The sequence below is a fragment of the Schistocerca nitens genome, chromosome 2 (assembly GCF_023898315.1).
Source record: "Schistocerca nitens isolate TAMUIC-IGC-003100 chromosome 2, iqSchNite1.1, whole genome shotgun sequence".
Lineage (NCBI taxonomy): Eukaryota > Metazoa > Arthropoda > Insecta > Orthoptera > Acrididae > Schistocerca > Schistocerca nitens.
Window position 1 is genome coordinate 302,172,423 of NC_064615.1, and position 18,985 is coordinate 302,191,407.

The window sequence follows — 18,985 nt, forward strand, 5'->3', positions numbered from 1 at the left end:
ACTTCTTCAGCAGAATTCTAGATCCTGTTTTGCAATATATTTGAGGAAGTTCTGGCTGGTTGTCATAAAAGAGTTGTTCTACGTATGTTTTCCATGGTTGTTTAAGCTCATTGTGTCCAACTATTATTTTTCCTTCATTATTCACCAACCTGTTTCCTGTCACTTCCCTGACTTATTTATGAATATTGAAACTATCATGCTTCAATTGTAATTACTCTATTTCATTGCACTGGTCCTTTATTTCTCTTTCCTTAGCTTCTCGTATCAGTCCTGATCTCCTTGATATTCTTGTATTCATCAGGATTACTTTTCACTTTCCTTCTCCTGTCCATCATTTTAAGCATCTCTTCAGTCATCCATGACTTCTTTTCGGTGACATTGGATTTCAGATGATGTTCTTTAACTGATTCCACCATAGAGTTTATCTTTTTACTTTTCTCTTCGGTGCACAAGTTACCTGACAAAGACTTTAGTTCATTATGAAGATGGACGCCTGCATTTTTCTCTTATGGAAGATTCTTTCAGTTTGCGGATATCATACACTTTGACTTTTTTCTTGTGAACTCTCTTCATTCTGATTTTAAAGACATCAACCAGGGGAACGTTGTCCGAGTTTATGTCGGCGCCTGGATAGGTTTTCATTGAGACACAGCTGTTTCTATATCTTTGATTTATCAAGACATAATCAACCCGATTCCAGATAATATTTTCATCTGAATCTCTTGGGGATTTCCAGGTGTAGAGACTTCTGGGTGGCAGTGTGAAGAATGTGTTAGTTATTACAAATCTCCACTCTCCTGCAAATGCACTTAGTTCGCCTCTCTCATTCCTTTCACCAAGTCCATAGAGACCTATATGTCGCCTTCAGATCCCCTTCCTATTTTGGCATTAAAATCTCCCATAATAATTGTAAGATCTTTCTTTGGTAGTTGTTGCCAAAACACCTGGGATTTGGGAATAAAATTCTGCAACTTCTTCATCACTACGGTCTGTTGTTGGAGCATAGACCTGAATAATGTTCAGTTGTGCGGGTAAAGCACTTGTTTGGAGTAGCATCACTCTCTCTGAAACAGGTACACAATTAGTGACACATTCTGCAATTGCTTTATATACTATAAGTCATACTCCAGATGTATACTGTCCATTAGATGTTCCCGAGTAGTAAATTCTGTGTTCATTGATGTTACAAGAACCTGAACCAGTACATCGCATTTCACTAATGCCCATGATCTTAATGCTCATTCTTTCCATTTCTTGGATTGCAGTGTTGATTTTTCCAGCCTGAGCCATCGTCTTCACATTCCATGTGCTTATCTTCATGCTATCTTTCAATGATAATCTCTTCTTTGTGACAGCATTGCTCGAAACTGTTACCCCTGGAGATCCAATTGGGGGACTTGAAACTCCGCAAAATTTGGTTTTGAACACAGCCATGATGTGCAACTAGAGAAATCCATAGGTTCTTTAATGTGGTGGTTTCTCATTGCCTACCACATTCTGATGCTGTTGACCAATCTGGTTCTTTCGCCTTCAGGGACGATTTCTTATCCCAAGGACAACAGAGTGCCCTACCCTCCAAGGAAGCCATTGGCACTTGATAGATGGGGAGCACTTATACCGGTGGTCACTCTGTTTCCGATGCAGTTTAACGTCATGCCCAGGACCAAGAAAGTTGGTAATAATATTTATGGGCTTGTTAAGTATGTCCATGGCTCTCTCATCTCTTGAACTGCAGGTGAGTGATTTCCTAAAAGGTGTGTGAAAACAGTAATGAGACATTTTTTTATCTACAATTTTTTTTCCAAACAACAATATTTTCCCCTTCAAAGTAGTTTCCTTCGGTAGCTATACACCTGCGGAGTCATTGTTCCCAGTCTTGCTAGCAGTGCTGATGGGCTTCAACTGGCAAGATCTTTAACAAGTCAGTCACAGTTTTCCAGAGTACCAAAATGACATCCTTTTCAGATATTTTTCAATTGCAGGAAAAGAAAAAAGTGACACGACTCAGATCAGGTGAATAGGGGTGCTGCAGGACAACAGGAATGCCTTTTGAGTTCAAAAATTCTGTGATGGAAGTGGCCGTGTGACATGGGGCACCGTCTTGATGCAGTATCTACTTGTTTGGAACATCTGGTCTCACTCGATTCACCATCTTCTGAGGCATTCAAGGACATTTTGTAAAACACTTGGTTGCAGTTTGTCCTGGAGAAACAAATTCTTTATGCATGATACTCCTACTATCAAAAAACCAAATCAGCATTGTTTTGATTTTTCATTTTCTAATTTGAACTTTTTTTGTCAAGGAGACATCTTAGTATGTCATGCCTCACTTTGCCGCCTTGTCTCAGGATCATACTCAAAAATCCAGGATTCATCACTTGTGATTGTACAATTGAACCATTTGTGGTCATTGGTATTGGCAATCCCTTCAAAAGGATGAACACATTTTTCTTCAATTGTCACTTTGCTCAGTTGTGAGGTTTCTTGGCAGCATTCTGTCACAAACCTTTTGCCTGCGTAAATCTTCAATCAAAATTTGATGTTCAGTGAAAGTGTTTAACAGATTACCCATCATCTTCACTGTTATCTTCAACATGTTCCCAGACATCCAAAAATGAATTGTGGCAGCGAAAAACTTGTGTTCTTGATAATGAATGTTGCCCACAGATGTATTACAACTTTTCAAAGGTCACACTCACGGACTTCCCATGTTTAACACAAAACCTGATTGCAAAATACTGCTCTGAATTCCGCTGTTCCATTTTTGTAACACACAACACACTATCAAAACACACGTCATGGCCGTATGGAACTGAAACTTGGACTGAGCATCTGGAAGGGCTGAACACATTGATCTACACAAGTAGAAATACACTTTATGGTCCATTTCAACATCATGCAAATTAGATTCCAACTTTTTTAAATTTATACATTGAATCATTATATAATAATAACAACAACAATAATTTAGATGTGAATTTTGCTGAAAATAGATGTTAATTTTGCCCAATGTAGGTGCTAATTTTGTCAAAAATAGACACTACTTTTTCAGTCCCTAGTCATTAGTACACTTTACAGAAGTTACCATCTGCAGTTGTTTCAAGAAAATCCAAATAATTCCAGATCAGAGCACTTTGAAAAATTGATTTTAGTTTGCTGAGTTATGAGAAGCTGCCTCAAACAACATAATCCAAATTACTCTCACAGTGGAGCAACATGTCACATAATGAACACTATTATACAGAGTTTTCAACAACACAGCTGTCCATTTAATTTAAAAACAATAGTGTGATAAATGCAACAAGGAAGGCAAAGCAAGTCATAGCTGATACACAGGAATGTAGCAATCTGTGGCACAGAACTGGAACATTCAAATAATAATGCAATCATAGGTAAAGTTGTCATCAATATGAAGGATGGTTAGAACACCGGAGTGCTTTACTAGGCACGATCATACTGGAAGTGGTGGTATGCTCTTGTATTCCTTTGGCCATTACAGGGAGAACATAGAGTTTAACGTGGACTCTGAACCAGTTGCAACTCAGCACGTTACATGTTATCACTTCATTGCCAGGGATGAAGGCAGTGGTAAGTGATAGATAAAAAATGTAGAATCCCCTGAGAAATTGGCCCTGGATGTTGAATTTGCAGTCTGACATTTGACTGTTGAGCTAACACAAGTTCATTGAATGACTTACTCCTTAGATCTAGTTCTGACAATTGTACAAATTTGTCACATAAAAAAATTTTGCTCACTTGTTTGTGAAATGTGGAACAGAATTATAAGCAATGACAAAGAACACACAAGATCTGCTTTTCAATTTAAATGAAACTTCCAATGTACAGCAAAACTGTACTTACCATTATAAATGAAATAACAAACAAGAAAGAAAGATAACACCCCCCCCTCCCCCCTCCCCCCCCCCCCCCCCCCAGCACACACGGCACAAATATTAGCAAGTGGATGCCTAGGTAGATGGTTGTTGAGGAAGAATAAAAAGTATTGAGAGGAATGAGGAGCAGTGAAGACTTGTAGCTCCTATCTCCTCCTAGTCCCAGCACATATTCCTCTCCCAATTATCACATTCTGTAATTTACTCTTTCACAACTACCTGGCAGGTAACTGTTCACAAATAGAATGTGTGTTTTTTGGCAAGTGTATTTGCTGGTGCCATTGGTCAAGCTGATGCAAGTTAGCTGTTGCCTTTGTTCAAAACAGTACTTAGTTTGTTTAATAGTGAGTCTGTGCTAACTTCTCAACTTATTTTGCATTTGACACAACTACTTCTATTTCACTTGGGTGAAGAATTAAAAGTTATCAAATTTCTTTCAAGTCCTGGTGTGCAAACACCAGTAACTGAATATTTGAATCTTACATAATGATAGTTCATTGAAGCTTTTCACAAGAAGGTTCTCTTCCACGTCCAGACGTGTGTAGAACAACATATAGGCATTCCACCAGCGCTTCTGTCTCCTGTAGCTCATTCTCTTCAACATGTGGTCAAACACCTAAAACAGATTGTCTCAGTAAGAAACTGTGCCACAGTAAAACATTACTACTAACAAAAAAATAATTACCTCTCCCATATAATCACCACCAAAGCACTGTGTCTTCATTTCTTCATCATCATCCATTTTACACTCGCTCACTTCACCATCATCAAATTTGTACCACTTCGAAGTACCATCATTTTGCCTGAAATTTATTTGATATACGATGATCATTAAAATACTGTAGTATGTGCATACATTTGCAAAGTTCCTCAAGATCAGCAGGAAACAAGGGGGAGGAGGAAACAATCATCCTCAATTTACAACTACACATTAAATGACAATGTTCACAGTGTAAAGTGCTTTAAGACAGGATTGTCCTCAAATATTGGCTTTATACCTAGGGTGGGCAACTGGCAGTCCATGAGCCAGATCCAGGTGTCAATTAGGGGAGAGGAGGAGGCAGGGTGGATGGATGGAGAGGGGACTGCAGAATTTTGCAACTGAGCTACTGTAAAATGTCTTACGCAAAAAAAATAATGTTGTTCCTGATCCGTAAATAATTTAAACGTCTGAAGATGCAGTGAACATAAAATGGATGTACTCTCAAAATAATGCATTTTAAGGCATAATTTCTTGGTTGTAGTGTGTCAAGAAGGGGTGACATTTGTTGGTGCTTTACCCTACAAACATTAATGGCACAGATGATATAGTTTTGATTTCATGGGCTAGGAGTGCTGATGTCACATCATGTCAGGTGACAAGGTGGCCCATGACCTTAAATAAGAACAAGTCAGGCGCACGGATCAAAGAAATTTGCCCACACCTGCTTTACAAAGAGTGGCTATTATAATAATATCTACATCCAGCGCCAAAGAAACTGGTATAGGCATGCATATTCAAATACACAGAGATGTGAACAGGCAGAATACAGCACTGTGGTCGGAAACACCAATTGTTAGATCAGTTACTGCTAATAAAATAGCAGGTTATCCAAGATTTAAGCGAGTTTGAATGCGGTGTTATACTTGGCGCACAAGCAATGGGACACAGTATCTCCAAGGAAGTGATGAAGTGGGGATTTTCCCATATGACCATTTCACGAGAGTACCATGAATATCAGGAATCCAGTAAAACACCAAATATCCGACATGGCTGCAGCCGGAGAAAGATCCTGCAACAGAGGGACCAATGACGACTGAAGAGAATCGTTCAACATGATACAAGTGCAACCCTTTCACAAATAGCTGAAGATTTCAATGCTGGGCCATCAACAAGTGTCAGTGTGCAAACCATTCAATGAAACACCATTGATATTGGCTTTTGGAGCCGAAGGCCCACTCATGTGCTCTTGATGGCTGCATGACACAAAGATTTATGGCTTGCCTGGGCCCGTCTTCTCCAACACTGGATTGTTGATGACTGGAAACACATTGCCTGGGCGGACAAGTCTCGTTTCAAATTGTATCAAGTGGATGGATGTGGGTATTGAGAACCTCATGAATCCATGGACCCTGCATGTCAGCAGGGGACTGTTCAAGCTGGTGGAGGCTCTGTAATGGTGTGGGACATGTACAGTTGGAGTGATATGGGACTCCTGATATGTCTAGATACACCTCTGACTGGTGACACACACAAGCATCCTGTCTGATCACCCGCATCCATTCATGTCAATTGTGCATTCCGGCGGACTTGCGCAATTCCAGCAGGACAATACGACACCCCAATCATCCAGAATTGCTACATGGTAGTTCCAGGAACACTCTTCTAAGTTTATACACTTCCGCTGGCCTTCAAACTCCCCAGACATGAACATTATTGAGCATATCTGGGATGCCTTGCAACGTGCTGTTGGGAAGAGATCTCCACCTCCTCGCACTCTTAATGTATTTATGGGCACCCCTGCAGGATTCACGGAGTCAGTTCCCTCTAGCACTACTTCAGACATTAGTCAGGTCAATGCCACATCATGGTGCAGCACTTCTGCATGCTCGTGGGGGCCCTACACGATATTAGGCAGATGTACCAGTTTCTTTGGCTCTTCAGTGTATATGTGGTATTGTGCTTTTCTCACAAAGCAACAGCTTTCTATCCTAATGGAACTGATTACTGCTACCAAGTATTTTAGATTTTCTTTCTGGATTGCCAGTATTACTATGATTTTTATGTCTATCCTAAACATCCTGCATTTGTGTAAACATCACCACTTATAAACATTTAAGTTATTTTTTCAGCACTAGCAATACAAAGTCATTAAACCTGTGTTAGGATTTAAGCTTTTCATAAAATTAATCAACCCCTAACAGAGAAATTGCAAATTAAACCTACTTGTGCAAGATGTAAGAGTAGTAATGTCCGCCACTGGCTTGACCACTGTGAACAACAATTCCTGATAACTGATATTTTGTACATAAGTCCTTTGAAATTTCTTCATAGTCAATCATTTCACCTTCCAATTTTGCAAGGCCTGAAACTAAGAATATTTAAATAAATATAGTGACTTCAAAACACTTAATTTTTAAATACCTTATAAAAATTCAATATACTGTATTACCCTCATAAGAAAAAGCAAAGCTGTTTTTGCAGGGCTTCCTTTAAGAGTGTGGGATATGCATGTGAGCAGTAATAATAATAATAATAATAATAATAATAATAATATTTAAAAATAATAATTTAACAGAGTATGACATGACCTTAAAACAGTGACTGATTACAAACACTTTGAAAAAGCAGGCACTGAACAGAGAATGGTATAAAAAATAAAAACTGGAAAATCTATTATTCTGCATGCCAATCACCTGTTGGCAATGTACACATTTGGAAATAAATTCTGGACAAAGTTTCAGCTCTTCAAACTATGAAAATTATCTGGGGACAATTATAAACAGAAAAATACACAGTTTACAAGTAACCACTTTATTTACAAACACAAATATCATAGGTGAAATCAGCTGCACACTCTCTATCATAATCATCATTCACAGCTTTGGCATGTCAAAAATGATAAAACAGTGCATCAAGAGTAACTAAGGATTCCATCAGTAGTGATCATGTAGGTACAAATATAGATAGGGAACACTAAGATTTTTGATACTTTAATCATTATAAGCTGGATTGAAGTGTGCTCCCTGCCGCCGTTGGATAAGCAGCTACAGCAGCGAGTCGTATACTCCTAGCTCACTCATTTGTTACATAGTTTAATTCTTAATTTCTTTGAGTGTTTTTGGTACTTGCATTGTTTAATTCATAAATTTCGGGCGTATTATAGTATTTGAGAGTTGTAGCATCGCGTTTTAGTACCTGAATAGTGTAAAATCGCGTAGTCTCCTTCCGCCGCCGAGCAGTGTGTCAGCAGTGCGCAAGTAGCAGCATTACTGCATTTACTAGGCAATCTTGTATTTTAATAACCGTTTAAATTTTGTCGATTTGTTTGTGCTCTCTGTAGATTAGTTCAGACGTTCTTTGCACAACAGTTTTTAGCATGGATAGGGACTGCAACTGCTGTGTTCGGATGCAGGCTGAGTTGGCATCCCTTCACTCCCAGCTTCAGGCAATGTTGGCTTCCGTCACACAGCTTGAGGCTGTTGCCAATGGGCATCACTGTGGGGGTCCAGATGGGGGTTTGTCGGGGACGGCCAGCTCGTCCCACGCATCCCCCGATCGGACTAAGACTGTGGTTGCTCGGGATACTGCCCGCATTGAGGCTGATCCCTCACCTGTGGTAGAGTGGGAGGTCGTCTCAAGGTGTGGCAGGGGGCGAAAGACATTCCGGAGGGCTGAACGGAAGGCCTCTCCAGTTTGTCTGACGAACCGGTTTCAGGCTCTGTCTCAGGCTGATACTGATCTTCGGCCTGACATGGCTGCTTGTCCTGTTCCAGAGGTTGCCCCTCAGTCTGCAAGATCCGGGCGGTCGCAGAGGGTGGGCTTACTGGTAGTTGGGAGCTCCAACGTCAGGAGCGTAATGGGGCCCCTTAGGGAAATGGCAGCAAGAGAGGGGAAGAAAACCAATGTGCACTCCGTGTGCATACCGGGGGGAGTCATTCCAGATGTGGAAAGGGTCCTTCCGGATGCCATGAAGGGTACAGGGTGCACCCATCTGCAGGTGGTCGCTCATGTCGGCACCAATGATGTGTGTCGCTATGGATCGGAGGAAATCCTCTCTGGCTTCCGGCGGCCATCTGATTTGGTGAAGACTGCCAGTCTCGCTAGCGGGATGAAAGCAGAGCTCACCATCTGCAGCATCGTCGACAGGACTGACTGCGGACCTTTGGTACAGAGCCGAGTGGAGGGTCTGAATCAGAGGCTGAGACGGTTCTGCGGCCATGTGGGCTGCAGATTCCTCGACTTGCGCCATAGGGTGGTGGGATTTCGGGTTCCGCTGGATAGGTCAGGAGTCCACTACACGCAACAAGTGGCTACACGGGTAGCAGGGGTTGTGTGGCGTGGGCTGGGCGGTTTTTTAGGTTAGATGGCCTTGGGCAAGTACAGAAAGGGCAACAGCCTCAACGGGTGCGGGACAAAGTCAGAACATGCGGGGACCAAGCAGCAATCGGTATTGTAATTGTCAACTGTCGAAGCTGCGTTGGTAAAGTACCGGAACTTCAAGCACTGATAGAAAGCACCGAAGCTGAAATCGTTACAGGTACAGAAAGCTGGCTGAATCCATAGATAAATTCTGCCGAAATTTTTACAAAAGGTACAGACGGTGTTTAGAAAGGATAGATTGCATGCAACCGGTGGTGGAGTGTTCGTCGCTGTTAGTAGTAGTTTATCCTGTAGTGAAGTAGAAGTGGATAGTTCCTGTGAATTATTATGGGTGGAGGTTATACTCAACAACCGAGCTAGGTTAATAATTGGCTCCTTTTACTGACCTCCCGACTCAGCAGCATTAGTGGCAGAACAACTGAGAAAAAATTTGGAATACATTTCACATAAATTTTCTCAGCATGTTATAGTCTTAGGCGGAGACTTCAATTTACCAGATATAGACTGGGACACTCAGATGTTTAGGACGGGTGGTAGGGACAGAGCATTGAGTGACATTATACTGAGTGCACTATCCGAAAATTACCTCGAGCAATTAAACAGAGAACCGACTTGTGGAGATAACATCTTGGATCTACTGATAACAAACAGACCCGAACTTTTCGACTCTTTATGTGCAGAACAGGGAATCAGTGATCATAAGGCCGTTGCAGCATCCCTGAATATGGAAGTTAATAGGAATATGAAAAAAGAGAGGAAGGTTTATCTGTTTAGCAAGAGTAATAGAAGGCAGATTTCAGACTACCTAACAGATCAAAACAAAAAATTCTGTTCCGACACTGACAATGTTGAGTGTTTATGGAAAAAGTTCAAGGCAATCGTAAAATGCGTTTTAGACAGGTACGTGCCGAGTAAAACTGTGAGGGACGGGAAAAACCCACCGTGGTACAACAACAAAGTTAGGAAACTACTGCGAAAGCAAAGAGAGCTTCACTCAAAGTTTAAACGCAACCAAAACCTCTCAGACAAACAGAAGCTACACGATATCAAAGTTAGCGTAAGGAGGGCTATGCGTGAAGCGTTCAGTGAATTCGAAAGTAAAATTCTATGTACCGACTTGACAGAAAATCCTAGGAAGTTCTGGTCTTACGTTAAACCAGTAAGTGGCTCGAAACAGCATATCCAGACACTCCGGGATGATGATGGCATTGAAACAGAGGATGATACGCGTAAAGCTGAAATACTAAACACCTTTTTCCAAAGCTGTTTCACAGAGGAAGACCGCATTGCAGTTCCTTCTCTAAATCCTCGCACAAACGAAAAAATGGCTGACATCGAAATAACTGTCCAAGTAATAGAAAAGCAACTGGAATCACTCAACAGAGGAAAGTCCACTGGACCTGACGGGATACCAATTCGATTCTACACAGAGTACGCGAAAGAACTTGCCCCCCTTCTAACAGCCGTGTACCGCAAGTCTCTAGAGGAACGGAGGGTTCCAAATGATTGGAAAAGAGCACAGGTAGTCCCAGTCTTCAAGAAGGGTCGTCGAGCAGATGCGCAAAACTATAGACCTATATCTCTGACGTCAATCTGTTGTAGAATTTTAGAACATGTTTTTTGCTCGAGTATCATGTCGTTTTTGGAAACCCAGAATCTACTATATAGGAATCAACATGAATTCCGGAAACAGCGATCGTGTGAGACCCAACTCGCTTTATTTGTTCATGAGACCCAGAAAATATTAGATACAGGCTCCCAGGTAGATGCTATTTTTCTTGACTTCCGGAAGGCGTTCGATACAGTTCCGCACTGTCGCCTGATAAACAAAGTAAGAGCCTACGGAATATCAGACCAGCTGTGTGGCTGGATTGAAGAGTTTTTAGCAAACAGAACACAGCATGTTGTTCTCAATGGAGAGACGTCTACAGACGTTAAAGTAACCTCTGGCGTGCCACAGGGGAGTGTTATGGGACCATTGCTTTTCACAATATATATAAATGACCTAGTAGATAGTGTCGGAAGTTCCATGCGGCTTTTCACGAATGATGCTGTAGTATACAGAGAAGTTGCAGCATTAGAAAATTGTAGCGAAATGCAGGAAGATCTGCAGCGGATAGGCACTTGGTGCAGAGAGTGGCAACTGTCCCTTAACATAGACAAATGTAATGTATTGCGAATACATAGAATGAAGGATCCTTTATTGTATGATTACATGATAGCGGAACAAACACTGGAAGCAGTTACTTCTGTAAAACATCTGGGAGTATGCGTGCGGAACGATTTGAAGTGGAATGATCATATAAAATTAATTGTTGGTAAGGCGGGTACCAGGTTGAGATTCATTGGGAGAGTGCTTAGAAAATGTAGTCCATCAACAAAGGAGGTGGCTTACAAAACACTCGTTCGACCTATACTTGAGTATTGCTCATCAGTGTGGGAGCCGTACCAGATCGGGTTGACAGAGGAGATAGAGAAGATCCAAAGAAGAGCAGCGCGTTTCGTCACAGGGTTATTTGGTAACCGTGATAGCGTTACGGAGATGTTTAATAAACTCAAGTGGCAGACACTGCAAGAGAGGCGCTCTGCATCGTGGTGTAGCTTGCTCGCCAGGTTTCGAGAGAGTGCGTTTCTGGATGAGGTATCTAATATATTGCTTCCCCCTACTTATACCTCCCGAGGAGATCACGAATGTAAAATTAGAGAGATTAGAGCGCACACGAGGCTTTCAGACAGCCGTTCTTCCCGCGAACCATACGCGACTGGAACAGGAAAGGGAGGTAATTACAGTGGCACGTAAAGTGCCCTCCGCCACACACCGTTGGGTGGCTTGCGGAGTATAAATGTAGATGTAGATGTAGAAGAAAGCTCTTCAAAGTGCAGTCCTCCAAAAATAACTTTCAAAATATAAAAATGCAATATTTTTCAGTGGGAAAATGATAAAATCACAGGGAGCCATGACTGTTCAGTACGTACTTCAATACGCAAAATTAAGGTACTGCTGATACACACAAACAAAACAAGAAACAACAAGTCTAGCTTTTGGTGCTGCTGTTTTCTCTCTTGTTGCTGCTGCTGCTGTTGTTGTTGTTGTTGTTGTTGTCTTCAGTCCAGAGACTGGTTTCATGCAGCTCTCCACGATACTCTATCCTATGCAAGCTGCTTCGTCTTCCAGTACCAACTGCAACCTACATCCTTCCGTATCTGCTTAGTGTATTCATCTCCTGGTCTCCCTCTATGATTTTTGCCCTCCACACTGCCCTCCAATACTAAATTGGTGATCCCTTGATGCCTCAGAACATGTCCTACCAACCGATCCCTTCTTCTAGTCAAGTTGTGGCACAAATTTCTCTCCAATTCTATTCAATAACCCCTCATTAGTTATGTGATTTACCAATATGATCTTCAGCATTCTTCTGTAGCACCACATTTCGAAAGCTTCTATTCTCTTCTTGTCCAAACTATTTATCGTCCATGTTTCACTTCCATACATGGCTACACTTCATACACCGAGTGAGGTGGCGCAGTGGTTAGCACACTGGACTCGCATTCGGGAGGACGGCGGTTCAATCACGCTTCCGGCTATCTTGATTTAGGTTTTCCGTGATTTCCCTAAATCGCTCCAGGCAAATGGCGGGATGGTTCCTTCGAAAGGGCACGGCCGACTTCCTTCCCCATCCTTCCCTAATCTGATGAGGTCGGTGACCAAGCTGTCTGGTCTCCTCCCCGAAAACAACCCAACCCAACACTTCATACAAATACTTTCAGAAACGACTTCCTGACAAATCTATACTCAATATTAACAAATTTCTCTTCTTCAGAAACGCTTTCCTTGCCATTGCCAGTCTACATTTTATATACTCTCTACTTCAACCATCATCAGTTATTTTGCTCCCCAAATAGCAAAACTCATCTACTACTCTCATTTCCTAATCTAATTCCCTCAGCATCACCCAACTTAATTCAACTACATTCCTTTATCCTCGTTTTGCTTTTGTTGATGTTCATCTTATATCCTCCTTTCAAGACAATGTCCATTCCGTTCAATTGCTCTTCCAGGTCCTTTGCTGTCTGACAGAATTACAATGTCATCGGCGAACCTCAACGTTTTTTCTCCCTTAGTGATCAATAAAAGGTAGGTCAGAGGAGGTTAGAAAGGAGAGGCAGGTCACAAACCCCAGGTTGAGAGGGACCTGTCCATTGGCAGGACAAGGGCAGAGATCAAGTGTAACCATATACTACAGAAAGTAACTATTTTTCTTTGCAATTGTGTTGTCAATGTTCCAAATGACAGTATGTATGGGATATGCAGAGAGATGTGTCATGGAGAGGAGCAGTTCAAATAGAGAACACCAATAAGCCATGTGTGAACTACAGTTCAGAAATGACAGAATATGAGAAATAACAATGGATTAACGGGAAAAGAAGTTTAAATATTTAGCACAGTTGAGAACTAGAGGGAAGCAGAAATTTCCAACTCAGTGGTAAGATATTGTTCTGCTTCTTGTTTTATTTGCTGCTGAATAGTACCAAATGTGGATAAGTGAAACCACATTATAATTTTTCTCAAATCAACTGTGTTATTCACAAATCAAAAATTATTCCGAAATTATAAATTTTGTAAATGTATAAATAAAGTCAGATTTTCAAATCCTACAAATTTCTTGTGAATTATTCCGCTTTTTATGGGCCAGATGCCTTCTACTTTGTGACAGGGTAAATGCAAGTTAAAAATGCAGTGTTCCCAATCACTACTTAGAAGTGGAATAACCATACAGACAACCATCTATTATGGTGACTTAATGTGGCTGTATTTATATGTTATAACTGAACATGGAAATAATTAAGTCACATTTTGAGATTACCATGTCACAGAAGTGTTAACTCGCATGTACATTTGAATTGCTTACCTGTGTATGGTTCCATGTCTAAATCTCTTGGGAATTCAAAGTAGTCATTGAACTTAATTGCACAAACACGTTCAAAATCATATTCAAATCTCTTAAGCTGAATGGCTAAAATTGGTGGCAACTTCTTCACACATAACCGTTTAACTGTAACAACCTGCAAAGAAAAATTACAACTTTTAAAGGTGTATACATTGAAGTATACAAAGTCTTACATTACTCCATCCTCATGTTTTCTTTGGTGATATCATATGTAAAGAAAAATATAACGCAAACTTGCATATATTTATATATTGTGCTGCGCCGAATGTTAAAGGATTTTCTTTGAAAGCTTGCATTATAGAAAGAGAGAGCCTTGCTCAGTATGAATAATCTTGTGTAAAATACAGTATCATTTCCAGATTTTCAAATTTTCTCTCAGTAATGCTCTCAAAATGTAATTTTAATCATAATAAAAAATTCAAATACGGCAGCAATTCTTTACATCCACAGGATACTCACAAGAGAAGATTAATTAATGACATTTATTTTAATTTTCAATAGAAACTACTTCCCATGCATACATATTTACTTTTTAAAAAAATTCAAGAATGGAATGAAGTTTTACTGAGCCATGTCTGTGGCTATAAGGAACACCAATTCTCTGTCACTGAAACTGTGAATTTCATTATGAATGCAGTCTTCTAGAACATGTCAAGATGAAATGGCATGATTCTGAATATGGTGGAAATGTACGTACCATTTATATCATATTATATTGTGCACACATCAATATTTACAAGAAAATCTGAAGTTTATTATGTTGTTCAACTGAGAATATCTCATCTTTTTTTAGGATGACAATTTGTAATCAGTTAGACGCAGGCTTTATTCAGTTACTTTAAAATGTACCATAAATTTCAATTTGTAACTGCAGCAGGTTACCAGTTAAGTTATTTAATAGTAAATGAAGTGTAGCTGAAGCCATAACAAGAAAAGCAGCAAGTGATGTTTCAATGAAGAAACAATTATGCAGAAAGCAGCATTTGCATTTTGGTAATAAAATTTGGCCACACTAAAGTGATATGCTAGCATTCATAATAGAGGTTCCAGATGTTATATGTGAATGTACAGATATTTTCTTAATATTTACTTTTCAGAAACTAGACTTAGAAAGAAAGATGAAAGTATTAGATTGAAACTCACTTTTTTGTTACACTTTTCACAGTGGTATGCATCAGCTCCCTCAAGAAGTTCACCTTTCACATACTGCTCCAATGAGTCAAGGAGATTACTGTGATTTCTGATGTCCACACTTATAACACTAAATGGCTCCTCTTTAGAATACCTGAAAGAAAGAAAGTGAGTATTTCAGTATGTTAGTTTTGTCCAACACAGGGAAAGAATAAAGAAAATGCCTACATATCACACTAAAACATCAGCAGTTTAGCTGCAGCACAATTCAAAGTTGAAATAAATTCTTTGAATAACAAATGAATACCTGGGTGCAACAAGAGCATTAAATGGGTAACGTTGTTATTGCATAAACATGTGCATTGCATTCTTCAAACATTTGACTATCATCTTTAATGAAATTAGTTCCATATGACATCGCTAGATGGCAGGAGCTCTTTGGAAAGAAGATAGCGTCAACACTTTTGTTGCACACATGACTTCAGTTTATTGTTCATACATGCAGCACAGCCACATGGTGAAGATGGACATTAGTGATGAATATGTTACTTCGGAAGAAGAAATTATCGTTGATGACAATGACAGTAACAGTGCAGAGTTAAAACGACAACGCAATTCGGAAGGATGGAAATGAAATGTTGCTAAGAAGATTCGAAATTCTGGCAAAATATATGAGTCTGTATGTGCAGAGGAAAAAGGAGGGGGAGAGGGGGAGAGGGGGAGAGGGGGAGAGGGGGAGAGGGGGAGAGGGGGAGATCCAAGAAATTCAAGCCAGTTGAATCATGTTGCATGAAGAGGACTGCGTTTTATTCCTTCATTTTCCTCTGCCTTACCTTCAAGTGGACAAAATTTAGTATTATACAGTACTGCTTATTTTTATATTGTAGTCTATATTTGTTGCAATCTATCCTAGGTGCTGTCAGAGTTTACAAATTTATCAACAGAAGCAACTGTTGTTGCATTTTGAGATAGTAGTGGCAACGTACTTCAAGATGCGATCCTGGTGGGATACATATCAAAAAACGAGAAACAAACTACATCTCTCAATCCTGAAGCACAAAGAAAGAGCTATTATTGGACGTATACTATAAAACGTAATGGGTTCATAAAAATAGTTTGTCAGAATTTTTTATGATCTGTGCTGCAGATTTCTGAAATGAGGCTGAGATCAGTACATAACACAATTAAGATAGGTATGTTATGTCAACACTAACTTATCCATGTAACAAACTTAAGGACAGTATTTATGGGCCTCAGATCTGCATTTGCTGATACCATTATCATGACACAGGTTTGGCCCTATAAATATAATTTCGATGCCAAGAAACTACGTAACAGGACGAGGCCAGCAGTATTGCTATGATTGCATCGCTGCCTGGTTAACAGCCACTGCAAATTACGTCACCAGTACCACCAGCCTTCTACTAAATTGTTTATATTTGGCGCTCTGTAAATGGACCAGGTATTTGTGAAATTTGGTTGATTTAATAATAAATAACAATTGTGGTGTTGCTAAAAACTCTATCTTACACCCGTGATTACCCCAAATCACAAACCTGGACAGGAATCCTATCCTAGTGAATTTAATTACGAGTGTCCTAATTTATTATGAGTAAGTGGTTGAACTTGAATATAATGTGTGTTGTCATTTGTACAGCCAATCATTTTCTTGAGTATGTTAAAATGACTGCTTACGAAAGCACACTTGTTATTTAAAGAGTTATAGTTTGTTGTGCTTTACTTAACAGATAATTAATGATAAGAATACTTGCCATTTCTCATACAGACTGGTGTAGTTTTGTTAATGAGCTTCGTTCTTCAAACCATGAAAGTTTAAGTGTCCTCATGTACCAGTCTAGTTAGTTAAAGAAGCAATGCAAAGGCTCCTTCAAAGCCAGAGTAATTAGATTGGCATTCAATTTAGTTGCTTCAACCAGAGATTAGGAGAGAATTATAGTAAATGTTATCTATTCTAATGCAATTTGGTTAATGCACAGGCATAGAGTAGTAAGCAATGAAGTTATTTCATGATTATCATTAGCAGACCCATTGATTTAAATTCAGAATCATTTCAAGCTTTCCCCTGTTCAGTACTGCTACTAGTTTCATGTGTGTTGGTAACTGGTTTTATGAACTGTAACACCTATTTCATTTAAGGTATGTGTTGTTGACAGGCGTATGTCACTGTTTACTATCTCATCTCAATAGCTATTTGTTTGTCAGTTGCACATTTATCTGCAAGGTTAGTTTACTGTGTCGTAGTATGAGCAGAAATAAAGAAAGAGTTTTGTTTTGTGTGTGTGTGTGTGTGTGTGTGTGTGTGTGTGTGTGTGTGTGTAATGAAACTTGCTGTTGTGCTGGGAGAACATCCGTTCCTGACCCACATGCTTACCATTGTTCATACTCTGTTGAAGTGTTTCGGAACCGAATCCCAGTTAGAGTGTTCTGTTTCAATTAGGTTATCTCACGGTCATGACTTTCAAAAATTCCTCGCAGAGGTATAACATTAGCATCGATTGCCCTTTCAAGGTTGTCAGTGGTACCATTACAAACCAGCAGTAAGAATCGCGGAAAACATGCCAATGTTTGCAACAGTATTTTAAGTAAACAAAAAAAATCCTAGGTGGTGCAACAGATTTTATATCAAAATCAGAAAAATCTGTGTTAAAAGTTAAGTTCAGGAATAAATGCTATACCCTTATAAATTGCAATGTATCTATAAATGGAGACAACAGGAAAAGTCTGCAGAGTGTAAATAAATTTCAGAATCTTTTAGAATATGAAAACTCTAAAAATATTAAAATGCTTCTCAGAGTCTTCAGTGCACAAGTTGGGAGGAAAAGAAATAAAAGTGTAAACTAGATGAATATCCAACAATATGACGAAAAGGATAGTTGCTACTCACCAAGTAGCAGAGATGTCTGAAAATTAGCTTATGGCTAACAAGGCCTCTGTCACCCCCCCCCCCCCACACACACACACACACAAGACCACAGTCTCTGGCAGCTGGAACCAGACTGTGAGCAGCAATGCATTATGGGAGAGGCAACCGGGTGGAGGTAAGGAGGAAGCTGGAGAAGGGAGTGGGGGTGATGCAGGGTAGGGCTGTAAAGTGCACACTTGCAGGGATGAGGTGGAGAGTAAGGCACCTAGGTGCAGTTGGGAGGTTAGATGAATGGCAGGATTGGGGGGAGGGGGGTTAGTAGAAAAGGAGAGAAGTAAAAAGACTAGGTGTGTTGGTGGAATGAGGGCTTGAGGGCTGTGTGGTGCCGGAATGGGAACAGGGAAAGGGATACGCAGGTAAGAACAATGACTAATTAAGTTTGAGGCCAGGAGGGTTATGGGAATGTAGGATGTACTGCCGGGAGAGTTCCCAAATGTGCAATTCAGAATACCTGATGATGGTGGGAAGGATTCAGATGGTACCGGCTGTGAAGCAGTCATGAAAATGAAGGACATTGTGCTGGGCGGCGTGTTCAGCAACAGGGCGGTCCTGTTGTTTCTTGGCCACAGTTTGTCAGTGATCATTCATGTGGACAGACAGCTTATTGGTTGTCAGGTCCACATACACTGTGGCACAGTGGTTGTAGCTTAGCTTGTACATCACATGACTGGTTTTACTGGAGTAGGTAGTGATGAGAGGATGTATGGGACATGCCTTGCATCTAGGTCTATTACAGGAATATCAGCCATGAGGCACAGGGTTCAGAGCAGGTGTTGCGTAGGGATAGATGAAGATATTATGTATGTCTGGTGGGTAGTGGAATACCACTGGTGGTGGGAAGGATAGAGGGTAGGATATTTCTTGTTTCAGCGCATGAAGAGAGGTAACCATAGCCCTGGCGGAGAATGTAATTCAGTTGCTCCAGTGCTGGGTGGTACTGAGGAGGGGAATGCTCCTCTGTGGCCGGATGGTGGGAATTCGGGAG

The 18,985-nt window shown here is 40.4% G+C and overlaps 1 protein-coding gene across 1 annotated transcript in view; it reads right to left on the reverse strand.

Moving 5' to 3' along the window:
* Positions 1-18,985, reverse strand: part of LOC126236057 (probable ubiquitin carboxyl-terminal hydrolase FAF-X) — a 346,675-nt gene that overhangs the window by 83,184 nt on the left and 244,506 nt on the right. Inside the window, exons 30-34 of the mRNA XM_049945098.1 lie at positions 15,069-15,210; positions 13,887-14,040; positions 6,820-6,964; positions 4,579-4,696; positions 4,377-4,509 (exon numbers count right to left, since the gene is read on the reverse strand). Of these exons, the coding sequence (XP_049801055.1) occupies positions 4,377-4,509; positions 4,579-4,696; positions 6,820-6,964; positions 13,887-14,040; positions 15,069-15,210 (692 nt within the window). The remainder of the gene's footprint in view (positions 1-4,376; positions 4,510-4,578; positions 4,697-6,819; positions 6,965-13,886; positions 14,041-15,068; positions 15,211-18,985) is intronic.